The 27,576-nt window shown below is 41.7% G+C and overlaps 1 protein-coding gene across 1 annotated transcript; it reads right to left on the minus strand.

Moving 5' to 3' along the window:
• Window positions 1-17,947: 17,947 nt before the first annotated feature.
• On the minus strand, window positions 17,948-27,420 carry LOC118839108 (zinc finger protein 546-like). The gene is made up of 4 exons (XM_036746551.1): window positions 27,344-27,420; window positions 25,840-25,935; window positions 19,318-20,171; window positions 17,948-19,233 (listed from the first exon to the last, which is right to left on the minus strand). The coding sequence occupies exons 1-4, from the start codon at window positions 27,375-27,377 to the stop codon at window positions 18,217-18,219; spliced, it is 2,001 nt and encodes a 666-aa protein (XP_036602446.1). The 5' UTR covers window positions 27,378-27,420; the 3' UTR covers window positions 17,948-18,216.
• Window positions 27,421-27,576: the final 156 nt, after the last annotated feature.

A 27,576-nucleotide genomic window follows, 5' to 3' on the forward strand; every position in this document is an offset into this window, starting at 1 on the left:
GTTGTATTCACAATCTATTCAGGAGGTTCCTCTAATGTACCATGGTCATAAAAAGTGAAATAACACAGGCTTGCTGAGTCTGCAAAATGACAATTCAAGAGAGAATTAAGCACTGAATCCTGTATTCTCTATATAAACTGTTATACCAGAAGCGAGTGAGACATGCCACAGAGTATAAGTTTTAAGTGGAGAATTTATTTAGCCGGTGGCCATTGGGGCTTCCCAAATCAATGGCAACGTCTGAAGCGAAAGGGTGGTTTATATAGAGAATACAGGATTCAGTGCTTAATTATCTCTTGGAGTTTACATATGTTACTTTGCAGACTCAGCAAGCCTGTGTTATTTCACTTTTTATTACCATGATACATTAGAGGAACCTCCTGAATAGATTGTAAATACAACATATCAGATAGCTGACAAAGTGTCAATTGGAATTACAACCCAGGATCTCTGTCTCCAACTTTTGCCATAACTCTTGAAGCTAGGAAGGCTCAAGATAAGGCAAAAGTCATATAATTCAAGATAATGTCTATGGCCGAGGCTTCCATCCTTAATGGCCTTGGACAGACCGAGGGATGTTTTCAGCTCAGTCTGTTGACATAAGATAGAGACATCTCTGAGCCCACTCAGCCAGAGGAAGATCGTTAGGCATTAGACTTTTCCTGGTAATTAGGTTACATTCCTTAGAAGAGTCTTAGGGGCCCAGGCCCCTTGCCAAATGGCAGGAATTCAGTCTGTTTTTTTATGCAGACTGGGATTTGCAGTTAGGGGCTGGGGGCAGGGTTTTTTCAGCAATAGCTGGCTACTCAGGTATCAAAATTTTCCCATTTTTTTATGGAACTATTCAAATCTTTGAAGAAGGAATGACTTGATGCAGAGCACCTGATGTTTGGGCCACTAAGATAGGGACAGAATTAATATGAGAACGAGTAAGGTTGGAGATATGAGAAAGTAATCAGGAACCTATAGTTACAGACAGGATCAATAAAATGAGGGGGGGCGGCCAGCCAAATTGCTAGCAGGGTGGTGAGCCAAGGGGGGACATTGGTCCCCTGAAAATCACTCAATATCAGCTTAGGCTACTGCGAGGTGAAAAGCTTGCAGTAAAAATTCCCTAAACACATCCTGTAAAGCAGGGGTTTGGGAAGTAACTGAAGGCATCCATAAAGTAACAATAGAGGGCAAGGCTCAGGCAGAAATTCAGAAGCTTCTTCAATTAGAGTGGCTGTAGCAGCCAGGGAGTCTAATTGTTTTTAAAACAGGCAATTGGCTTAGGCAACTAAGGACTGAGTTAGGACTCCCAAAGCCGGTGCTCTCCCTTCATCAACATGCCAAGTGAAAAGTTTGTAAAGACAAGAGTGTTGACAAGGGTCAGTTAAAGTATATACCTGTAAAATATTAAGCAAGGTGCTCCTCTCAGGATTAGGGTCTCATCCCTCAATGGCTAACAGGGGAAAAATATCCTTAAGTAAGTCTGATCTGGCCTTGTCAACAGAGGTAGGGGTATTTCCTGAGCAAAGTTTAGAGAACAAAGAAGCCCAGGTCCTGGATCTTCTTCCAGTTACTCATTAATTCAGGCTACAAAATGGTATAAAACATTCCACATTTCCCCCCTTGTGGTCAAAGGCAAACTGAAGGTTTCGCCTGAAGACCAATTAAGGTATGGAAAAAAAAACTCTACCTTAAAAGTTCTAAAAATCCTTATCTAGGTGGATTCAGGGTTTTTTCTGTGTTTGGACATCCCCAGAGATGGACAGTAATTATAAACTACTCGTAAACAAGCAGGGGGAGCAAGTTGCAAAGGGGATCAGTAGGGAGCACAATGGGGAAACTAGAGCACTTAAGTAAAATAAGCTAAAGACACCAAAGGTACAAGTAAACAGTCTGGGGAACGCAAGGGACTCAGAAAGAGAGTTGTCCTTCGTACAGGTTCTGGTCCAGAGTCTCGGGAGGGGCTGCCTGCGTCTGTTGCTGTCCCCTTCAGGCTCCTTTGAAACAGGAGGGCAAGGTGTCCTATGGGTTCAGATGTCCACTTGGGATCAGGGGCAGATGTGACAGAAGGATCAAGGAGTCCATCCACAAGTTGGCAGCTGTAGAAGTAGTCAGATCTGATAGGAGCTTCCAGAATACATATGATTTGATAACTGAGAAAAACAGCACAACATAGGTCCCAGCCACGCAGGGCTAAGTTCAAACAAATACAATACCTAGATAGTAAAAGAATTCTGCTTCTCTGGTTCAGATCTAGAAATTCTCAAACAATTCTAACTTAACATAACAGTACAATCACTTAAATTTGGTTCTCCTTCTTTTAACTTCAGAGTACTTCAGTTCATATATCATCTACTGTTTCTGTCCTTACCTAAATTTTGTACCTGGTATAAGAATCCTTTAAAATATGAAGGTCCAACCATAAATTGGACTCATCTTCCTTTAAAATCATCAGACAGATACCTTACAAAGGAGATATAATTTCACTTGTAACAATATCTTATACAATTTCCTTGTGCAAAAATCCACATTAAAGATCTTATTACCAAAACATACTTATCAGCTCGAATTTCCAGAATTGATAAATTTTGGAGCCAGCCATACACATCTGTATATAATTCTTAGGGGAATTGCCTTTTTCAAAATTTGCTATCCCTTCGTTCTGTTAGACATTGATCACATTACATCTTTGCCTTATTTGCTTTGCCTAATCATTTTCCCCTTTTGGAGGATGTTATCGCTGTATTATTTCAATGTTTTATTTGGCCATGAACATAGGTTAAAATTGTAAGCTATTCATACCTGTATCCTATTATAATAACTCAGAGATATTTCAATATTCTTCTATTACCTAATAGATTTAGCATAGTGCTTACAAAACTTCTTATTAATATAAATTTGCTATGAAAGAAATGAGGGACAATGTCATTTATCTTAACAGAAGGAAAGAACTTCCTTTGCTCTGTTTGATTCCAGGCACCAGTCATATCTGATTGCCAATCTTATAGTCACCAGGTTCTGAAAGCAGGGCTTAAGAGTAATCAGGTGGAGACTTTCCTTTTCAGAAAGGAAATAGCAGAATTGGGAAATAGAGTCAGGAAGATCCTACCTAGGCTGTGTCCAAGGTCGTCTTCAAGACTTTTTCCCAGGCACAGACCTTTCAAGTTCTCAGCTTGTAATTCCTGCCATACTACTACTGGCTTCCACGTGACCTAAACCTGTAATCAGAGCTTAAAACAATATTAAATTATAGTCCCATAAAATCTTAAATAGCAAATAAATATCCTTCACATGAGACTGCCCAAATGTCATTGAGCAAATAATTATCAAATCAAGCTACATAACATTTCCATCTTCTAAATACTTCCTCACACTCTTTCCCAACTTGCTAAAACCATCTGAAACTATCATTCTCAGGACAGGGGAGGCTTAGCTAACTCCCATTTGTCCCCTAACTTTCTCATCTGCCTTTCATATCCCCTCAAGTTTTTATTTACCTTTCCAACCTATTACTCAGTGTCCCTTTACGTTACAACCATAACACAAAACAACTCATAAGTTAGTACTTTTTACTGACATAACTGTGTATACTGGAATCCCATTCCAGTTTGCTTAAACAAACAAAAGAGGTTAATGACTGACCTCACAAGTTGATGGATTTGTCCCTGTTAATTCCTTCTGGAGGAAAAAAGGAACACTTCAGGAATCGAGTCTTATATACATTGTTAAGCTCTAACTCTCACTTAAAATCACAAAAACATTTTCCAAAATACTTCTAGAATTGTTTACCTAAACTGAAGACATCTCTGATTTAGTCGCAGTAATTAATTACACTATTTGTGTCAATACCCAATTGCTCTTATATCACTTCACAACATCCGAGAACTCTATCTCCCATAAATACAACTTTAAAATCCCAGTCTTAGTCCACGGGATAGTGATTCAACCCTACATCATAAAACTTCTCTTCCCTTTCTAATTATTCTCATTAACACTTTAGAAACCATATTATCTTTCATTTGACTATACAAGAGTACCAATATAACCAGTCATTTGATTAAAACAACAAGATTTTACATATTTGCATTTATCCAATTTCCCATTTTTTAAAAACAACTTCTTTCCCAATGGTAACAGATTCTGGCAGATAACTTCCCTTTTGTCACTACCTGCTTATTTCTGATTAAAGCGATCCGCCACATCATCTCCCCCTGAGGGAGGGTTCTTTCCCATCAGATGGCAAGCTTCACTAATAAGAACTGTATCCTTAAGACCCACATCCTCCTCGAAACCTAATCTTATCCTAAAAAAACCCACCACTTTGCTGACTTTAAAAAAGCCAGGTTTGAGACCCCTACTGTTCTTTCTTTCAGTAAAAACTCAAATCCCAGTAATTGTTGCCCCTCCCCCTTTCTTCCCTTCTGACACGTGAGCAAAAGTAGAACTCTTTCTTCTTATTTAAACTGAAGGGGGATGAGTAAGGAATGCAGACTGCCTCCTTACTCAAAAATGTAGAATAAGACATTGAATGGGCCATGCTTTAACCACCCTCCCCAAGACTTCTACAGATAAGGTTCTCACCCAGAACTTGGAAAACTGCAGGTTTGAACTGCAACCAATTTGCTTACAAGTGGAAATTCAGCAGGCCTTCTGAAAATCATATGAAAAGATTTTACGGAGCATTTTAAAAGTATTTTCCCTTCTTAAAGCAAAATAACCTTTAAACATTTGGATTCATTCATATTCCCAAAGTGCCATCACCAATTAGTCCATAAACCTCCAGATTAACATACATAAACATGTATCTTTAGATGATACGGGCTTGAAAATCACACTCCTATATTTTCAAAGTATTATAACAACTGAATTCTTTGTTATTATAGAATTTCTAGATATCACAAAATCCTTTAGTCAAAAAGATGTTGTAATGGGGATAACACTTAGTTTCTATACCCAATTAAGTTAGCTTTTATTGCAATAACAAAGTTTACCAGGACCTTTAAAAGCTTTGTCCGTAGGAATTCCTCTACCCTCAAAACTTTCACAAGATTGGATATCTAAATGTCCTCAGTTCAGTTAACAACCTCAATTTCTTAATTAAGTACAATTCTTAATCTAACAACATCCAGATTATGATAAGTACACCACAAGCAATTATCATGTATTTAAAACTTGAAACAGATTCCAATTAATTACCAATCTAGTGATCATAACTGAGTTGGATAAGCAAATCAGATCTGGTTCGTAACCACTAGTGGTAACATTCTTAATTTCTAAGGCCCAATACTCTTAGCATAGTAAAAGAAAACATTACTGTTTATAAAACCATACTTTAACAGTTCACAAGAGAACCCGAAAGGCCTCTGCACAAATTCCTGACTTATAGCAAAAACAATTTCAATTGAACTTCCTTTTAAATAAAGACAAAACTTGGAGGTTTATAATTCTTTAAGTTATAGCAGTTGTCCAGCTTCTTAACCTAATGCAACTTTAAGCCCTAAACATTATGTGTGTAAAGTTTGAACTACTCATGTCTGTCTAGGTAAGTACATTCTAAACCAAATATGACAGTTTAAAATTACCAAATTCTCATCACATCCTTTAAAAGCGCCCAATTCACATATATCAAACTCAGATTAAAATCGCATAATAGTCTTTTCAAATTACAAAATCTAAGAATTTTAGAAATAGAATTTTAGAAATACAGCCCTTAATTCAGAGCCTATTTATTAATTTAGGTGAGCAAATTTCTAAACCTCTATGCACAGAGAATCTTCCATCTCGTCTTTAAACTACAAGATATATGCTCATAATAAAAACTTTCTCACATGGAAAGTGTGTTCTCATGGTTAATATCAGTATTATTAATTATTCACTTGTGACAACCACATATAACAGTTCCAAATTTTATCACATATGGAAATGATTCAACTTATTATTTTTGGTATCCAAAAAACTACTTCAAAGGTTAACAATTACATGAAATCAGAGAGAGATAATAATGTTGTGTCTAAAATATAAACAACCATCATTATTATTTCTCTTTGCAAATCAGGAAACAGGTCAAACAGAGATTAAAATACAGTTTGCAATTGGAACAAAAATGTGAAGTTACCTAGAGCAGAAGCTGGTATCCCAATGGTGACAATTCTGGGAGGCAGAAAGTCCAAATCCATCTACCTCGCCCTTCCCCCACGACCGCAGAAGTTACTGAGCCTAGGGCAGTTTGCAGCTGCAGAGGACAGAGTGGGCAAGATGCAAAGGACCTGGATGGCATTTCCAAGCTTTGCCAAAAAGGATGGGCTACGAAGGTACCCAGGGGCACAGGACTGACTGTTAGTCTGTGAATTTCTGTCCTTCTCCTCCTTTTTACCGGGTGGGGAAGGGTGATTTAAGTTTTCCCTACAGCTCTCCTGCGTTCTTCTAATCTGACCTGAGAGGAGAGGAGTTTGTTTTATCTGCTCTTTTACTGCAGCCCTGAGACAGGATAACAATGGTGAAAAATCTCAATGAAGTAAACTTCACTCCTTTCTTACTCCTAAAAATCTTTTGCACTAGAATCTAAGGGAAAAGATTCCCTCCTAACTGTGATCAGGGACAAAGACAATGCGAGAGTCCCATAGAAAACTTGAACAGAGGTTTTAGCCAGAAGGCATTCATTGGGGGAGGTCTTTCAGCAAGAGGAGCTCCTGGAATGAATTTACAATTTCAGGAGTTCCCTCTCCCGGAATTCAACCAACCAATTTCCAAACTTTTTAACAATTAAAACCCAGAATTTGCCAAAATTTCAACCCTTTTTTTTTTCGTTGTGATTCCAGGTCGACCACATATAGAATCACAAAGGGAAAGAGTCTTTGTTCCCCTAGTTGCAGCCTGGAATCTCTGGCTGCCTGTGTTACAAGTTCTTTTTTCTTTCTTTTTTTTTAAAAAAACAAAACATAGACATTTTCACAATTTGACACAGACACACGAACAGAGACGAACTCAAAACGTAACAAAAAGACACAGTGTGGATCGAACTGAAGGCTAAACAGGTCCCCTCAGAGGAAAGAAAAGTGAACCAGATTTCCTCCTTAGGGATAGGACCCTCAATCTCCCCACACCCCAGCAGGAAGAGGCTGACATCTCAGCTCTTCTTCCACTCTGCCCACCTTCCCCTCGTCAGGGGTGTCGTGGTAACAGAGACCAGAGTGGCTAGCCCAGAAACAGAAAATCTTACCTCTAGAGGCCTGAAAATCAGAATTCTCCGTAGGCCGAAAAGGGACAGGTCAGCAAAGAGCCCATTCTCCGAGACCATCTCCCCACATCAGAGTCCTAGGAGAAGAAATCCCCAGGAGCCGGCCCTCTGAAGTGAGAGAAGGTGGGTCGGGGGCAGGGACTCCCTGTTGAGGTCCGGAATTCTGTGTGTGTCTCCAGAGCAGTAACACGAAATACTGCCTCATCTCGCTGTGTGATACCTGAGTAGCCAGCTATTGCTAAAATAAACCCTGCCCCCAGCCCCTAACTGCAAACCCCAGTCTGCATAAAAGAACAGACTGAGTTCCTGCCATTCGGCAAGGGGCCTGGGTCCCTAAGACTTTTCTAAAGAATGAGAGCTAAGTACCAGGAAAAAGTCTAATGCCTAACGACCTTCCTCTGGCAGAGTGGGCTCAGAGATGTCTCTATCTTATATCAACAGACTGAGCTAAAACATTTCTCGGTCTCTCCATGGCCATTAAGGATGGAAGCCTTGGCCCTAGACATTATCTTGAATTATATGACTTTTGCCTTGTCTTGAGCCTTCCTAGCTTCAAGAGTTATGGCAAAAGTTGGAGACAGAGATCCTGGGTTGTAATTCCAATTGACACTTTGTCAGCTATCTGATATGTTGTATTTACAATCTGTTCAGGAGGTTCCTCTAATGTACCATGGTCATAAAAAGTGAAGTAACACAGGCTTGCTGAGTCTGCAAAGTAACATATGTAAACTTCAAGAGATAATTCAGCACTTGTGGAAAATATTATACTATTTTATATCATTTCTAATTCTCACCCGGACTCAGAGCCTGAATTAATGAGTAACTGGATGAAGATCCAGGACCTGGGCTTCTTTGTTCTCTCTAAAACTTTGCTCAGGTAATAAATACCCTTACCTCTGTCAACAAGGCCGGATCTTTAAGGACATTACCCTAACCCCAAGAGAGATTACCTTGCTTAATATTCTACAGGTATATACTATGTTATGGAATGTAATGAGACACAGAGACGCTGGGCTGTAGTTTCAACTGACTTTTGTCAACATCCTTTACAACTCTATTCAATTAAGGAAAATCCTCTTCTTGTATCATGGTTAAACATACATGGGAGTCATAAAAATGAGGTCATACAGGCTTGCTATCTCTGCTAAAATAACGTATTTAAGTTTTCTCATTGCTTTGTTCAGGCAGCCAGAGTTTATACTCTGACTCCTTGTACGTACAAGTAAGCTAGCTCTGCTATGCTTTAAGGGAAAATAATAAACAACATGGATTTTTCTATCACCTAGCTCTGTTGTTTCCTTCAACCAAATTTTCAGGTTTAACAGTTATGGTGCCGTGACTTTCGGATGGAAATGATGGAAACGGGACAATGCAGCCCAACCTTGCCAATGCTTTTGGGCGCCATAGGATTAATTTTTTCCTGGAATTTTGGCCTTGACAAGGTGGGGGTAAGTTGTCTCTCTTCCCAGCTTCCAAAAAGAACTCCCACAAAATTGGTTGAAGTCTGAAAATTCCCTTTAAGCTAGCTCTGGGGGCAGGGATCAAATCTGTGGTAAAACACAGATCTGCAGGCAAACGCACATAGATCTCCTGGAAACACTGATTGATCTAGAAAATTAACTATGGATCAGTCAAAAACTAGAATTAGAAGTCCAACCGTTCCTCCACTCCCTTCCTTCCTTCCCTTGGAGGCTCTGGTCCTGGGGAGAAAAACTGCACTTTGCTTTTTCCCTCCCCTTCTGCCTCCCAGGAAGGGCTCTGATCCTGAGGGAGGCAACTCTGTTCTGCTACCATTGCCTCCTCTCTCTCCTCCCTCCCCCCCTTTCCCCCTTTCCCTTAAGGGCTCTATATTTGTCTTCTGCCCTATTCCTGCTTCCTTCCCTTGAAGGCTCTGATTATGGGGAGGACAAATGCATTTTATCCTTACTCCTCACCTTCCTTTACCTGTCCTAGTCCTCCTCCATCTCCCCTTTCCCTCTTCCTAAGGGATAGATATGGAGAGTAAGAAAAATCAGGAATGCCAAGGCTTCCCCAAAGACCATACGGGTGCTAATAGCTAACTCATGAAAGCTTCTAATTCTTTGTTGTTTGAACTCTGAGCTCAGTCTGTATTTGTTCTGTATTTGTTTTGTTGATTGTCTGTTAACTGTCTGTGTGAGAGCATGTGCTGTGAAATGTCTATACCGTGTAAAATCTGAAATGCAGGTAGCCAGAGAATTCTAAGGCTGCAGTTAGGGAAACAGAGACTCTTATTTTTTTTCAATGCTTGGTCTGCCCAACCGAACTTGAAGAAAAAATAGAGCTGAAATTGGAATTGATTATTCATTAAAAGTTTGGAAATTGGTTAGTTGGATTTTGGGACAGAACTCCTGAGACTGTAAAATCCCTCCGGGAGCTCATTCTTGCTAAAACCTCCTCCCAATGCTGATCACTTAGGTGAAGTTTACTTGAGTTACAATCATTGAGATCTTTCACCATTGTCTTGTCTCTGACCGAGCCAGAGCTGCAGTAAAAGTTAAAACAAACCTCTCTCCTCCCAGATCAGATTAGGAGAAGATAATGCAAGCTTTTCACCTGGCACTAGCCTAAGCTGATATTGAGTGATTTTCAGGGGACCAATGTCCCCCCTTGGCTCACCACCCTGCTAGCACTTTGGCTGGCCCCCCCTCATTTTATTGATCCTGTCTGTAACTATAGGTTCCTGATTACTTTCTCATATCTCCAACCTTACTCGTTCTCATATTAATTCTGTCCCTATCTTAGTGGCCCAAACCTCAGGTACTCTGCATCAAGTCATTCCTTCTTCAAAGATTTGAATAGTTCCATAAAAAATTGGGAAAATTGTGATACCTGAGTAGCCAGCTACTGCTGAAAAAAACCCTGCCCCCAGCCCCTAACTGCAGACCCCAGTCTGCATAAAAAAACAGACTGAATTCCTGCCATTTGGCAAGGGGCCTGGGCCCCTAAGACTCTTCTAAGGAATGTAACCTAATTACCAGGAAAAGTCTAATGCCTAACGATCTTCCTCTGGCTGAGTGGGCTCAGAGATGTCTCTATCTTATGTCAACAGACTGAGCTAGGATATCTCTCAGTCTGTCCATGGCCATTAAGGATGGAAGCCTCGGCCCTAGACATTATCTTGAATTATATGACTTCTGCCTTATCTTGAGCCTTCCTTGTTGTGGGAGTTATGGCAAGTTGGACACAGGGATCCTGGGTTGTAATTCCAATTGACACTTTGTCAACTATCTGATATGTTGTATTTACAATCTATTCAGGAGGTTCCTCTAATGTACCATGGTCATAAAAAGTGAAGTAACACAGGCTTGCTGAGTCTGCAAAATGACATTTCAAGAGATAATTAAGCACTGAATCCTGTATTCTCTATATAAACCACCCTTTCGCTTCAAACGTTGCCATTGATTTGGGAAGCCCCAATGGCCGCCGGCTAAATAAATTCTCCACTTAAAACTTATACTCTGTGGCATGTCTCACTCGCTTCTGGTATAACATTAGGAGACACCCTGTTTTCCAAAGCTAAGGCCCAGCAAGTAAGCTGTGCCCTAAATGCACCCTCTGAGAGATCTCAGCCACCCAGAGTTGTTTCCACACCAGCCCCAGGTGAACCCTGAGCTGGGCAAGCATCTGTACGACCCATAGTCTGGTCATGAAACCCTGCTATGAATCAAACTTGTCCTATCACTGCTGTTGCCTGTCACTGTCACACTTACAGCTCCCTACCTAACCACAGCTGTACATAGTAAGATTTGGCCTCATTAAAGTGGGTCTCTTCAGTATTAGAGGAGGCCCCAGAACATGTGTCCTGTTTCCTTCATCCAATGGAATGTTGAACACTTTCACCTTCTGACTGCGGTTGGAGCTATTTTTCAGTTTGGTTTATTTCATTTCTTAGAGTTAACTGTGGTTGGGATGACCTGTGTGAGCTCTTTGATATTTTGAGAGTTAACCATGGTTGCAAAACCACTGTGACTTTTTGGTCATTAGTTTTCAATATTGACAAGGCAGACAGGTGAGCCTGGGAAAGCAGGAGGACTGTCCTGGCATCTAACTAGGGGCTGGGGAGGATTCCTGGGCCCCTCTGGAAGAGCTCAGGCCTGGAATCGCTCAAGAGAGTCTGTGCACAGGGAGCCAGTGCCTGGGATCTGATAGGGAAGCAACCCAGGAGCTGTGGGTCCCGGTAAGGGTGGCCAGGAATGAGCTGTGCTTCCTGCATACAACACTGAGACCTCAGAGCAGGCAGAAATAATGAATCTGTAGAGGGGGCTTGGTCTAAAGGCAGAAAAATCGAATGTCACCAAAAGCTGGGGGCAGGGAGACAAGATTGCAGGGTCCCTGTGATTAAGGTCTGAAATTTGGGATAGAGGAACCCAATGATACACCTGGGGAGGGTGTCCCCAGGGAACTGGGAAAGTAATTGGGAATCTGGAAAGAGTTAGGGGTGGGAAGCTCATCCAATAGCCAGGCCTGGGAGCAGGGCATGCTCCCTGCTAAACCTGGAGGACACTCACCGCATGATCACATGAGGAGGATGAGACCCAATGGCAAGAGGAGCAGAAGTCCAGAGGGGTGGGTGTGTATGAGGGGCTGGCTCAGGACTACACAGCTGCACCCTGGAAGGCAGAGAGATCTTAGCTCCAGGGAAGGAGGGGGAGAGATCTTAGCTTCAGGGAAGGGAGAGAGATCTCAGCTCCCAGGGGAGAAGGCAGAAAGATCTCAGCTCCAAGGGAAGAAGGCTGAGAGATGTCAGCTCTGAGTGAAGAAGGCAGAACAATCTCAGCCCAAGTTCCTGTTTTCAGTCTGCCCACTCCGGGAGGGTCCTCCCGCTCCCTGCGCAGCTTCTGAGGCTCCTAGGATGGGCCCTTTCCTCCAATCCCACCCAGTGCCAGGAGCTCGGGTCTCTGCCTGCCTCTCCTCCCAAGCCCAGCCTTCCATCCCATGGAATGTCTTGGCCACTGGGATGAGCCCTCTTTTGCCTTAGACGCTTCCCAGGCTTCCAAACTCCACCACAGGGCTCTTTTTCCACCTGGGCCACCACCCACCAGGCTGCACAGCTCTGAGAGCTCCTCCTTCCCCAAACCTGTACCATCTGAATCTTTACTGGAGGAAAGATGTGGGACTCTCTTAGTAGGGAGGGCTAGAACAAGGAAGAGGCAACTTTGAGATTTGAGATTCCCATGAAATCAAGAGATTTATAGCAAAGGGGAGCTGAGTTTTAAAATAGAGGTTGTTCAAATAAACAAAAAATGTGGTCACTTTGGTTATCACATTTCTCCTAATCTAAATTAGGATGTGGGCTCATTTAAACTGAGATGTGTTCTCCCAGGAGAGTAATTGGCATGTTTGACACTCTTTGGGTAGATCTGTCCTTATGGTAAAATACACTTAAAATTTGGCATTTAAGGGGTTGCATTGAGGAGCTGTCCAAACAATAATCCAATGTGACTGGATCTGAATTACCCTATGGTACTCTCTGAATGTAATCAGTCTAGAGGGTCAAATGGAGAAAGTGGGTTTTATATCTAACGTCATTTAAACTAAGATAATCGACTGAACTGATGTCATTTGACTGGCAATTTTGTTTCTTGTATTAAAACTAACATTGTTTATGTTCTTATCATGCTTCTTGCTTTTCTCATTTTGGGATCGGGGGGAAACCACTGCATAAGACAAGTTATGCTCTTGATTAAAACATGATCTCTAGAGGAATGTCCATTTGTACCCATGTTGTACCCACTGGTTCCCTTTCCTTTGTTCTGGATGCTGCAGGATTATGAATCAAGCTGTAAGAGTGTGGCTACAGTGTTGACTGTTACTCATTTAACTGGGATCGTTTTGCTTTAAAATGAATAAAAATAAAAAATAACTTACTGTTTGAGAAAAGCACAAAGGACCTTGTAAATTCTTCATTAAGGCTTTCATCCTGATGAAGCAGAAAAACTCAGGAGAAAGAGAATGCAAAGGAGTTAATTCTACTGTGTCAGGGTAGCAGCACACTGAGGGGTTGATCTCTTGGGATTCCCTCCTTGACTACGGTTGATGTTATCCTGCAGAAAAGAAGACAAAGCCTCCTATTCTCTGGACCTGCGGTTATATGATCAGTTATTCAAGAAGCATTTACTCATCAATCAATAAACATTTTCAGGCAGCTACTGTGTGCCTGGCACTATGCCAAATGCTGAGGATACAAAGAAAAATTAACCAGCCCCTCCCAGATGGCTTTCTATACAATGTTGCTGTTACTGTGCTCATTGTTCTCCTGGTTCTGCACATTTCACTTTGCATCAGTTTGCATAGGTGTTCTCAGGTTCGGTTGGTTTTGCTTTTTCTAATTTTAGACAAATACTAAAATTCACAATAAGAAAATTAAAAGAAACAGATTACAAACTTTCATATTAAATAAGAAAAGAAAAAACACATGCTGTGTGCACAGCAGAACATGGGACAGGATTCAGAATACATAGCAATAACTTTCCATTTCAAGAAAGCCTATATATTAAATACTGCACATCAAGTTAAAAGTGTCCATCTTTTCTTTGCTCCCTTGTGGGTTTTCTTTCCTTCTCTGCCATCCACTTTACTTTGTTCTTTTTTCCCCTTTCTTCCTCCTCTCCCTCCAGTCTACCACTAATCATTCATATATTTATATATCTAGACATTGATATATACATACACATGTAAATACACACACATACATACATATGTAAACATACACTTTCCCTAAAAGATTCTGCTCCTAATCTTTGTTTGTATGTTTGTTCTCTTTTTAGTGGCATGCCCAATTCATTGATTTGCTCTTTCTTTGTCTGATTGATTTAACTGTTTGGATATACACAGTTCCCCCCAAGTGCTGCTTTGGCTGGATCCCATGAATGTTCTTATGTTGTCTCATTGTTGTCATTCCTTTTAATGAAATTATTAATTACTGCTGTGGTTTGTTCTCTGATGCATTTATTCTTTAGGATTACATGAATAAGTTTACAATTCATTTTTAATACATCTTTTACTGGCCTTTATTGAATGTAATTTTTATTGCACTATGATCTCAATAGGCTGCATTTTATATTGCTGCTTCTCTACATTTGATTATGAGGTTTTTATGTTCAATGCACTTTTTGTGTAAATGCTTTGGCCAGTTTTTCTGAATTTCTTTTCATCCCTTCCATTCTTTCACTCATTTTGAAAGAGATCTATTCACTGAATAGACATAGCCTTATTCAAAGTTGGAACCTTGTATTAGGAGGGCAGAGTTTATAATCTCAAAGAGGATCATAAACATGTCTGAAAGGTTCGGAACCGCCGGATATAAGAAACTCTCAAAGTAGAAGGTAGAAGAATCAAAACATATATTTAGGCTCCACAGTAACCAACCCATGAACCAGCAACCCCATTTTGATATATTGATCAAAAGCTTCCAGGCCCAATAAGTACGCCTTGAAAGAGTAACCAGGAGGCTACGGAGAAGCATGATTGCATAAAGCAAAATCATGCTTCCCCCTCTATGGTAAAAAGATTACCCACTGGCCTGAAGTCTTTGTTCAGCTTCCTCCCGTAGGTCAGCTCTGCTACTGGCAGCTCCTGCTTCAGCTGTGGCTGTGGCAGCCTCTGGCTCCAACGGGAGCTGCTTTTAACCATCCAGCTTCTGTGGGGGTGTAAGGTACGCCGGGGAAAGCACAGGTTCTTTCAATCTGCTTAAGCAAGGTGAAGGGGTTGACTGGGAAAGCACAGGTTCTTTCCATCAGCTTAAGCAAGGGAAGCAAGGTGAAGGGGCCGACAAGCTTACTCCAGTCCAACATACAAACAGCATTCAGTTCAGGGGAAAAAGCCAAACTAGTCAAGGGCACTTGTTGACTAAGTGCTAAGGAGCCCATTTTTGGTTGCCAATACAAACCTGAAAAGGCCTTCCCTTTAAAGGCCAAGGCTTCCCACTGTATCCTGGGCCATCTCCAGTCATCCTGATCAATATCTGGCCACTGGATCCAGATGGCTCTGGTGACCCTGCACAGCCCTCCCTCACTCAAAACAAAGTCAACTACAAGTCATGTCATCATCTCCCTTATGCCATGGTCCTCTTTGAGAATGATGGACAAACCACAATCCTCCAAAGAATCCCTCCTTTCCCTCCCTTATCCTCTCCCTCCTCCCTAGGCAGTTACATTATACTCAGGTGGGCCCCAATCTTTCTTATAAGCCACCTATTTACTAATAACACTCTTAGATATAGGTTTTACATTTTATATACATAGAAGGTAAACAGTCTATCCTTATTGTGTCCCTTGTAATTGGTTCTCTTGGCCCTTGGATATTGAATCTTCTATTCAGTTCAGTTTTTTTTTTCACAAAGCCCTGAAAATCTGACAATTCCTTAAATATCCGTTTTTTTCATTCAGAATTGTGCGTAAGTTTCCTAGGTATGATATTTCTGACCAGAACTCCAGTTCTTTTGCTCTTTGATATAAAGTGTTCCAAGATCTGCAATCTTTTAGAGTTGCCACTGTTAGATCTTAGGTGGTTCTAATTGTGGTACCACTATATAAGTGATTTTTTCTTGTTCCTCATAATATTGCCTTTGAGCTGGGGATTGATTTCAGAATTTGACTATTACATGCCTGTCAGTTTTCCTTGTAGGATCTCTCTCAGGTGGTGTTCGGTAGATTTTTTGTATTTCTACTTTCCTCTCTTTTTCTAATGCTTCAGGACAATTTTCTTTATTTCTTGTATTATTGGATCAAGATTCCTATTTTTAATGATAGCTTTCAGATAGACCAATTATTCTTGCATTTTCTCTTCTTGACCTGTCCTACACATCAGTTGTTTTTCTTATGAGATGTTTCACATTCACTTATATTTTTTTCTTTTTTAATGTGTTGCTTTTTTTTGTTTGTTCATCTCTTATCACTTCACTGGCTTCCCCTTGCCCAATTCCCATTTTCAAGGAGTCATTTTCTTCCTTAAGATTCTTGATCTCCTTTTGTAATTAGTTGACTTTCTTTTCATAATCTTATTTTTATTGTATTAATCTTATTTTTCTTTTTAAATTTTTCTTCACTCTCTCTCATTTGATTTCTAAAGTCTTTTTAAAGTTCTTCAATGAATTCTTTTTGGCCAGATGACCATTTGACATTACTCTTTGGGTAGAAGAGGGTTTCTTTGCTTCATTATCCTCCTCTGAAGAGGAACCCCAGTCTTCTCTATTCCCATAGTAGCTCTCTGTGATTGGATTCTTTCTCCTTTGCCTGTGCCTTTTTTATTTTTTTGTAATAGTTTACTTTGTATAATCACCTCTAATCCTGAGGTATGGGGAATGGTACCTCTGGCTTCAGATCTTTTTCAGTTCTCCCTTTTGACCTTGAACTGAAACCAAGTCCTCCAGCATCCTATAAGTGCCCACAGCCAGGGGAGTCTGGCCCTACAGCTTCTGCACTCACCAGGCATGTGTTGGTTCCTTCTTGACTCACCACTGTCTTCAGCACAGCTGGGTCTGGCATTGCTTGTCAGCAGAACTTTCCTTGATCTTTCCCAACTCAAATGCTTGCCTGGGTGGGTGGGGGGGGCGTGTGGGGGTGGAGGTGGTAGTGGTGGTGGTGGTCATGGTGGTGGTGGTGGTGGTAAAAGTTCCTGTGGGTGAGGCCCAGGCCACCTCCCAAGCCAGGTACCTCCAGGGCTTGCTGCTTGTTTTATAAGTGGACCTAGGACTCAGCCCAGAGGTGTTTACTCTTTACATGGAGGAAACATCAGCTTGGGATTTTTCTTCAGATCTTAGATTGTCCCAGGAGGACCCTGTTCAGCCCCTACTCTTATTTATTTTCACCACTCTACGTTCACCCTGAGGTGCTATTTTATCTCTTTGCAGAGTAAAATCTTGAGAGCTTGAACATTTCTGACCTACTCTGCCATCTTCCCAGAATCCTCTCCCAGGTTTTTTTGCTTTTTAACCATCCCCTTCATCATATATTTTTATTTAGTTAGTTTTATTTCATTTTTAATTCATGGAAAAAACAAGCATTTCTATAATGTAATATGATTAAAAAAGACAAATGCTCATAAAACTGCAAATCTATTATGTCCAACTTGCTATTCCTATGAAACATATAATAAAGTTATCATGTCATTTTTCCTTTTTCTCCTCCCCCCACAAATGGCTGCCATGAGACACAAATATGTATGTATGTATACATGCATGTTCATTGTATTGTGTAGTAAGACTGGTGTTCTATGTACAAGCCTTTCCACACTGATTACATTAATAAGATTTCCCTCCAGTGTGGATTCTCTGATGTTTAAAAAGAGTTGAGTGTAGTGTAAAAGCCTTTTCACATTGATCACATTCATAAGGTTTCTTTCCAGTGTGGATTTTTAGATGCAGAGAAAGACTGGATCTCTGCATGAAAGCCTTTCCAATCTGATTACAGTCATAAGGTTTCTCTCCAGTGTGGATTTTGCAACATATAGCAAAATCACAGGTCCTCTAAAAGCCTTTCCACTCTGAGCACATTCATAATGTTTCTCTTCAGTGTGGATTCTCTGATGCATAGCAAGATCAGAGCTTCTTCTAAAAGTCTTTCCACACTGAGCACATTCATAAGGTTTCTCTCTGGTGTGGATTCTCTGATGTTTAGCAAGTTAAGACTTCATTCTGATAGCCTTTCCACATTGATGACATTCACAAGGTTTCTCTCCAGTGTGGATTTTCTGATGTTTAGCAAGTTGAGACTTCATTCTGAAAGCCTTTCCACACTGAGCACATTCATAAGGTTTCTCTCTAGGGTAGATTTTCCAATGCAAAGCAAGATCACAGCTTGTTCTAAAAGCCTTTCCTTATTAACGACATTCATAATGTTTCTCTCCAGTGTGGATTCTCTGATGCATAGAAAGACTTGACTTGCGTGTGAAAGCCTTTCCAAACTGATCATGTTCATAAGGTTTCTCTCCAGTGTGGATACTTTCATGTGCAGCAAGAATGGATCTCCTTAAGAAGGCTTTCCACACTGATGACATTCATAAGGATTCCCTCCAGTGTGGATTTTCTGATGTTTAACAAGTTGAGATTTCATTCTGAAAGCCTTTCCACATTGAGCACATTCATAAGGTTTCTCTCCAGTGTGGATTCTCTGATGTACAGCAAGGTGTGTCTTCTTTCCGAAAGCCTTTCCACATTGATGACATTCATAAGGTTTCTCTCCAGTGTGGATTCTCTGATGTTCAAGAAGGTTATACTTCTTTCTGAAAGCCTTTCCACACTGATCACATTCGTAAGGTTTCTCTCCAGTGTGGATTCTCTGATGTTCAGCAAAGTGAGACCTCACTCTGTAAGCCTTTCCACAATGATCACATTTGTAAGGTTTCTCTCCAGTGTGGATTCTCCGATGTTCAGCGAGCTGAGATCTCACTCTGTAAGCCTTTCCACAATGATCACATTTGTAAGGTTTCTCTCCAGTGTGGATTCTCTGATGGATAACAAGATCAGAGCTTCTTTTAAAAGCCTTTCCACACTGAGCACATTCATAAGGTTTCTCTCCACTGTGGATTCTCTGATGGTTAGCAAGTTGAGACTTCATTCTGAAAGTCTTTCCACACTGAGCACATTTATAAGGTTTCTCTCCACTGTGGATTCTCTGGTGGTTAGCAAGTTGAGAAGTCTTTCTGAAATCCTTTCCACACTGAGCACATTCATAAGGTTTCTCTCCAGTGTGGATTTTCTGATGTTTAGCAAGTTCACCCTTCTTTCTGAAAGACTTTCCACATTGATGACATTCATAAGGTTTCTCTTCAATGTGAATTCTCTGATGTTTAGCAAGAACATTCCTTCTTCTAAAAGCCTTTCCACACTGATCACATTCGTATGGTTTCTCTCCAGTGTGGATTCTCCAATGTTCAGCAAGGTGAGACTTCTTTCTGAAAGCCTTTCCACACTGATCGGTTTCATAAGGTTTCTCTCCAGTGTGGGTTCTCTGATGTAGGGAAAGACAGGAGTTCCATTTGAAAGCCTTTGCACACTGATCACATTCATAAGGTTTCTTCCCACTGTGGATTTTCTGATGAGCAGCAAGATCAGAGGTTCTGCTATAAGCCTTTCCACATTGGCCACATTCATAAGGTTTCTCTCTAGCGTGGATTCTCTGATGTACAGTAAGTTTAAACTTCATTCTGAAAGCCTTTCCACATTGATGACATTTATATGGTTTCTCTCCAGTGTGGATTCTCTGATGTACAGCAAGATAAGTCTTCACTCTGAAAGCCTTTCCACATTGATGACATTCATAAGGTTTCTCTCCACTATGGATTCTCTGATGTTCAAGAAGGTTACACTTCTTTCTGAAAGCCTTTCCACACTGATCACATTCGTAAGGTTTCTCTCCAGTGTGGATTCTCTGATGCTCATCAAGGTGAGACCTCACTCTGTAAGCCTTTCCACAATGATCACATTTGTAAGGTTTCTCTCCAGTGTGGACTCTCTGATGGATAGCAAGTTGAGACTTCATTCTGAAAGCCTTTACACACTGAGCACATTCATAAGGTTTCTCTCCAGTGTGGATTCTCTGATGGTCAGCAAGGTGAGACTTCTTTCTGAAAGCCTTTCCACACTGATCACATTCGTAAGGTTTCTCTCCAGTGTGGGTTCTCTGATGTATAGAAAGAGAAGTGTTCCATTTGAAAGCCCTTCCACACTGATCACATTCATAACGTTTCTTCCCACTATGGAGTTTCTGATGAGCAGCAAGATCAGAGGTTCTTCTATAAGCCTTTTCACATTGAGCACATTCATAAGGTTTCTCTTCTGTGTGGATTCTGTGAAGTACAGCACAGATTTGTCTCCCAGTGAAGTCACAAGGACCACCCCTCTTGAAACTTTCCTCATGAATTTCTTTCACAGAAATGCTTAGCTTGCCAGTTGTCTCTTTCATTTTACATGTAATCTCTCCTTCTGCAAGAAACAAACAATAAAACATATACATACAGAGACACATGTACACACATATATAATTATAATCCTTTCCCTCCTTTGGGATAAAGTAAACTAAGTGATCTCTATCCTACTTCTTCAGGCCAAGAGGAAAATCTTCAAAGTTCAATGGACAGAATCAATCATTTGCCAATTATCCCAGTCATTTTTATGAAATAGTGAATTCTTAGCCCAGAAGCTGGATTCTTTGGGTTTACCAAAGAGTAGATTGCTATAGTCAGTGACTACTGTGTCTTGTGTACCTATCCTATTCCACTGATCCATGACTCCGTTTCTTAGCCAGTACCAGGTAGTTTTTTTTTCAGATTTTTTTATTTATACTTTACAACACTTGGTTCTATACAATTTTGAGCTCCAGATTTTCTTTCTGCCCCTCCGCCTACATCCCCAGGATGACATGGAATCTGATATAACTTCTACATCTAACTTTGCTTTGAACTTATTTACACAATAGTCAAGTTGTAAAGAAGAATTATGACCAATGGAATGAATCATGAGAAAGAAGAAAGAAAGGAGAAAAAAAACAACGAAAACAAAGGCAAGCATAAAGTGTGCCCCAATCTGCATTCAGACGCCACAGTTCTCTCTCTGGATGTAGATAGCACTCTCCACCATGAGTCCTTTGGAGTTGTCTTTGCACCTTGTATTGCTGAGAAGAGCAAAGTCTATCAGGGTTAGTCATCACAGAATCCATATATCTGTGGTTGTGTACAATGTTCTCCTACTGCTCCACTCGCTCAGCATTATATTGTGTAGACCTTTCCAGGTTATGATGAAGTCCGTATCATCCCCATTTCTTATAGCACAATAGTATTCCATTACCTTCATATACCACAACTTGTTCAGCCATTCCCCAATTGATGGGCATCCCCTTGATTTCCAATTTTTTGCTATTACAAAAAGAGCAGCTATAAATATTTTTGTACATAGAGGTCCTTTTCCCACTTGTATGATCTCTTTGGGATACAACCCTAGAAGTGGTATTGCTGGGTCAAAGGGTATGAACATTTTGATAGCCCTTTGGGCATAGTTCCAAATTGCTCTCCAGAATGGCTGGATCTTATCACAACTCCACCAACAACATATTAATGTTCCAATTTTCCCACATCCTCTCCAGCATTTATCATTTTCCTGTTTTGTCATTTTAGCCAATCTGACAGGAGAGATGTGGTACTTAATAGTTATTTTTATTTGCATTTCTCTAATCAGTAGTGATTTTGAGCATTTTTTCATATGCCTGTAGATATCTTTAATTTCTTCCTCTGAAAATTTATATCAGACTGCTTGCCATCTTAGGGGGGAGGGAAGAGAAGAAAATTTGAAACTCAAGACCATACAAAACTAAGTGCTGTAACCCCCCCCAAAAAAAGTAATAAAAAAAAAAGAAAAAAAATTAAGAAGTGGACAGTAGAAAACAAAAGAAAAATTAGAAAGAAGCACACACCAGCCCTGGAGTCAGGAAGACCATAGTTCAAATCCAGCTTCAGACACTTGACACTTACTAGCTGTGTGACCTACTAGCTGTGTGACCTTGGGCAAGTTATTTAACCCCAATTACCTCACCAAAAGGAAGGAGGCAGAAAGAAGAAGAAGGAGAAGGAGGAGCAGGAGCAGAAGAAGGAGGAGAAGGAGGACAACGAGCAGGACAATAAGAAGGACAAACAGAAGGACAAGGAGAAGGACAACAAGAAGGAGAAGGAAGCACAGAAAACCAGGACAGCTTTGAAAACAATGTATTGTAATTATTACACAGTTTCAAATAAGTGAACAGTCAGAAATGGAAATTTATAGTTTTATATTGAATTCTTTATGTTCTGTACATCGAAATGTTCCCTCTCACTTTGTATTTAAGTTTAAAATGAATCAAAATTTAAAAAAAAAAAGAATCAATCATTTGAATATACCATTAGCTCACACCTGCAGGATAACCTGACTTACAGAGAACTTCACACACAATCACATTGGCTCTACACAAACACCTGTGATACTGGCAGGACAAGAATTCTCATTACATTCTCACCTCAGGCCAGGAGTTCAGAATGGCTGAGTGAACTATCCAACATCTCAGCAGCTGAGCCAAGAACTCCAACCCTACAAGAGCATGCATGCTCTGTCCATGGGACTTGAAGGCCTGTCTGCACTCCACTTTCTTTTGTTTTGTTCTCTTAAGAAAATATACTTTCTTATTGCAAATTGACTTGTTCCCTCCCTCTCTTTGGGTCTTCCTATTCCATGAGACACAACAGCATTGGAATTAGGCCAACTACTGCTCCTACGATGAGGGTTTAAGTTCAAGGGAACAAAGGAGTCAATCAATGTGGCAAACTAAATTGCCACAATCATTGCCAGTCTGGAGAAACCACCCGCCTGATCGGTCTGCAGCCAGCAACATTGGGCCAGTCTCCACCAGCAAGAACATTAAGACTCACTGAAGGCTTAGCTAATACTTACCTTCTATTTAGTAGTAAAATATTTGTAAAGTATCTACCTTTCTTTTAGACATAATAGTCTTGCACCTATAACAGATAACAGCATATTGTAAACATGCACTTTTATATGCACTGAGAAACCCAAAAATCAGGTGACTCACTTGTTTGCAATATTCCGGTTACTGTGGTGCTCTGGAACAGGACCCACAATATCTCTGAGCTGGGCCTGAAATTCATCATTCTTGCTTTGATTTTGACTCTTTGCTCCCTAATTCTCCTCTCCTTCTGAAACTGTTACACCCCTCACTCTTCAGCTTCCCTTATATTCCTTTGAACTAGATTTCTTTCCATTCCCAACACTCTTTTCCCTGGATCAACTAAGACCGATGTCCCCAGTCTGGTGTTTCTCCTAAAACATCTCCACATTTATATGGCAGATTGGGGGCTCCCTGACAGCAGGCACTGGCTTTTCCCTTCCAAAAGGAGCCAAGAAAACTGGAGGTGCTTAATCTCTGTTTATTGACTGAATGACTGGGCCCAGGGCTGACACCAGGCCCCAGGCTCGACCTCAGTCCTTGTATGCTGGTTGCTGCCTGAGTTGGTAAATGCAGGTTCTGGGCTCTAAACTGTTTCTGGCTCTTTCTTGCACCTTATTCCCTATGCTGAATGACCTCTATCTGCTTCTCACCCTCAGGAGACCTGACCACACCCACAGTGAAGATCACAAACACTTCTTTCTGGGCTCCTGAAGCATCTCATACCATAGACATCTGGGAGTTTCTACATGCCACTTCCCCAAACTGAGAGTAGCTGTCCTCTCAAAGAATCTGGTCAATGATTCACCAAGAATGGGCTAAAGATTGAGCCTCAGAGATGAGGGGACAGACACAGGTTGATGATTTATGTAAAGCAGAGCCTTGGATTAACTCTAAGTAAGGCAGCAACCTTGGCTACTACTTCGATGCTAATGAATGGAGAGAGTTCCTTTACAAATTTAGGGACATAATCTCTGGGTGGCCCTCCCTGTGGCAAGACTATCCTCTGACATCTCCAGAAATGACTTCCTTGGGGTAGCTAAATGGTGCAGTGGATAGAGAACTGCTCAGGAAGACTCAGGTTCGAATCCAGCCTCAGACACTTACTAGCTGTAACACTGGCCAAGTCACTTAGGCCTGTTGGCCTCAGTTAACTCATCAGTAAAATGAGCCTGAAAAGGAAATGGCAAAGGACACCACTATCTTTGCCACAAAAACCCCATATCGGGTCACAAAGAGTCAGAAATAACAGAAATTAATGAAAAACCTCATAACTGACTCACTACCCCATTCAGGACAGCAGCTTGTCCAAATACTCTCATTCTTCCCCAACCCTCCCTTATTGCTTGCTCCCACTCTCCACCCCCACTCACCTCCTCACCTAAGAAGAACCTGCCTCATATGATGTTGAATAAATTGCATACGTAACAAGAACTCTCTTATCCTCTTCATCTCCCATAAATCAGGTGCCTTCTTTTCCTTCCTGATACCATCATCAGATGAAATGGTCCTCCCTCTGTGAGACCCAGCAAACTCCTTTCTCTGTCTAAACCATCCCATTCCAGCACATCTTCCTCAGTACACTGCCTCCCCTGCATCCCCACTAGTTCACTACTCTTCAGTCTCTCCTGCACTAATGATACCTTTCCTACTGCCACAACTGAAACCACTTCTCTCTAATGCTTAACATATACTCACTTGATGCATTCAACCCAAGAAAAATTTCCCTATGCCTTTCTTCCATTTCAAAGCTAAAGAACTGGAGACATCCATTTACAATGGGTGTCTCCAACTCCCTTGGCTTTTCTGAAATTCTCTGTAGTCAAGCTCCCAATTTCATTGTTCAATGGAAACTCCTCTCTCCAAAAGCAACAAAAATCTCCCACTTGGTCAATGCACTCGCCATTTCTTCTCTCTCTCTCTGTCTCTCTGTCTCTCTCTCTCTGGATTAGTGACACTCTTCTCCTGGTTCTCCAAACTAAACTCATTCTTTTTCCCTCAGCACTCCCCTCTTCCTACTTTCCTAATGCTCTGCAAGGAACCCTTCCAATACCATAGGCAGATAAGTAACATACCATACACTCATCACTGACTCTCACACATCCACAGTCCTGACCCCCATAGTCAATCTGCTCCAGAGTCCTGCAATTCCGCCTTGGCAACATCTCTCCCACACACTCACTTCTCTCTCAACAATGGAACTATCTTGGTTCAGGCCCCAATCAAAGCAGGCCTGAGGTACTACAAGAACCTGCTGCTTGGTGCAGATGACTCAGGTCTCCCCTCTCTCCAGTCGTTACAGCCCATGTCACCATGTACTCAACAACCTCCCATGGCTCCCTAGCAAAAAGATCAAACAGAAAATCCTCTCTGAGGCTGTTAATCACATACGCCTTCTTCCCCTTCCCTTCTCCAACACTTCCAGTCTACTTTCACCTTATTTCCATTCCAAAAGAACTATCACTCAGTGGTACAGACCTCCCGTCTGTTCTGTGAACAGGACACTCCACCTCCACACTCCGCAGGCTTTCCTCACCATCCACCAGCCTAGATTGCTCACCCTGGCTTCCCTGAAGTCCCAGCTAGGGCCCACCTTCCTCAATAAGACTTTCCACTCTTCCTTTACTTTAGGGCCTTCCCTTTCTCCAAGAGCTCCAATTAGTCCTGTCCCAAACAGGTTTCTATATTATTGTTGGCATGTGGTCTGCCCCCCAGGCCATGAGTTACAGGACAGCAGGGGATGTCCCTTGTATCTCCTTATGTCCCTAGTGCTTAGCAGAGGGTCTAGCAGATACAAGGCACTTGATAAGTGCTCACTGATTCGAAGAAAGTCTAGGAAAGAACCCAACCTGGAAAGTCTAGCCCATTTTTGCACATTCAGCTGAGTTCCTGACCCGAAATTCCAAATATGGACTTTGTATAGGGCCTGAGATTTATCACTTGGAGAAAGAGTCAAGGTCATGGTGTCCAACTCCCACACTTTGAAGGTGGGGAAACTGAGACTCAGTAGTTCAGTGACTGGTCCAGGATCCCACTACTAAAATGGGTCTCAAAAAGAATTCCAAGTCAGGTCTTCCTGCCCCCAGATCTAGCACTTGCTTCACCCCCACACCCAGAAGACTCTTGTAATCCCAGCTCTCATAGACCGGCTTTCCCCTCACTCACCTGGACAAAAGCTCCTCAGGCCTTCTTGGTGCAGTAGCCATGGTGCTTCCCTTTCCTCCAAATAACAGAGGAGATCTTCTCTGGGAACTGGGAGACCTGGGAATGGGGAATCAGGGATGAGGATGGAGAACAATTGGTAATTTAGGTCTCTTTAGGGAAAAAGAGTGTGCATACAAAGCAAGAGAATTACTCCATCATGTTCACACAGAATTGGCTTGTTCTCCCATTAATGCTTGTAATGCAAGTAACCCAAACTAGGATGTGCCAGATCTGCCTTGAGCTCCTGAAAATTAGATCCTGATGAATCAGCAGTGGCCCTGTCCCATCCACTGCCCTCCACTCCCTGAAACCTATAAAAACCTTGGGACTCTTCACTCAGGGAGTCATTGCCTCTTCAAGTGAGATTCTCCTGCTGGGGAACTCAATAAACCTAAGTTGGACCAAATTCTGATTCCTGGCCAGTCTGTTACTCCTGCATTGACAAAGGACTACAAGAAAGGAGCACAGGATGGTTCCCAGAAGTCCTGAAACAAGATGTCCATAGCATTTATTGTGGGAGCTTTGGGGAGAGATGGGGAAAAGATCATGGATCCAATTTGGAGTCAGAATATTCAGTCTTAGTGCACCTTCTTCATAGGAGGGAAGGAGGGACTCCTTGTAGAGCTTCCACTATCTAGAAATTAGGGGCAGCTGGTAGTGCAGTGGAGAGAGCCCAAGGCCTGCTGTCAGGAATGCCAGGATTCAAATCCAGCCTCAGACACTTACTAGCTGTGTGCTCCTGGAAAAGTCACTTAACCTCTGTTTCCTTCAGATTTCTCAAATGTCAAACAGGGATAATAATATGACCCAATGACATCATATTGTAAAGAAGGAGCTTAGCACAGCAGCTGCTGAATAGCTAGTGAACAGAAATTCTCCTTCCTTCCTTCCATCCTTCCTTCCTTCCTTCCTTCCTTCCTTCCTTCTTTCCTTCCTTTCCCACCTTCTGGGCTGGAATTTGGGGCAATGCAAAGGAGGATGAAGGACAAACGTGCCCTACCAGGCACAGCTAGGAGCTGGAAGCTACAAACTGATGCTTCTCACAAAGAATAGTGTCCTAAATACTTGGCCCCTCCCAAAGAGGAAGAGGGTGCAGGGAAAAGCCGCCTAAGCAGATTTCAGAGATTTGGCAGGCAAAATTCATGTCTAGGCAGAGGCTGGACTACATGTAGGATTACTTCCACACCTGAGATGCTTCAACACTGATCTGAACTTTGACCTCAAGCTACCCAGAATTGGCAAGAGACAGCTTCAGGGACAATCAGGAAACCTCCAGCTGCTCTTCACACAATGGACTGACCTTTTATAGGAAAAGCAGGCAGCAGGAGGACCCTGTCTCTGGGACACAGGAGACCAGCACTTTTCCCTTCCTAGTAACTGATAAATCCTCCCGAGCCAGCACACACAGGAATAAAGATATTCCCTGTGATAGGAGACTCACAGTGGCCAGGGGAAGGGTCCTTACCCAGGGAGAGCAGGTTCTGGGCATTCTCCAGCATGACCTCCTTGTACAATTCCTTCTGAGGATGGTCCAAGAGGCCCCACTCCTCTGGGGTGAAGTCCACAGCCACATCCTTGAATGTCACCTGTTCCTAAACCATCAAAAGTCACCAGATTTAGAGCTGAAAGAGACTCCAGGATTCCTATAGTCCAACCTTCATCAAGTGAGAGGAGGGAAATAAAGGGCAGAAAGGCGAT

The sequence above is a fragment of the Trichosurus vulpecula genome, chromosome 2 (assembly GCF_011100635.1).
Source record: "Trichosurus vulpecula isolate mTriVul1 chromosome 2, mTriVul1.pri, whole genome shotgun sequence".
In the NCBI taxonomy this organism is placed as follows: domain Eukaryota; kingdom Metazoa; phylum Chordata; class Mammalia; order Diprotodontia; family Phalangeridae; genus Trichosurus; species Trichosurus vulpecula.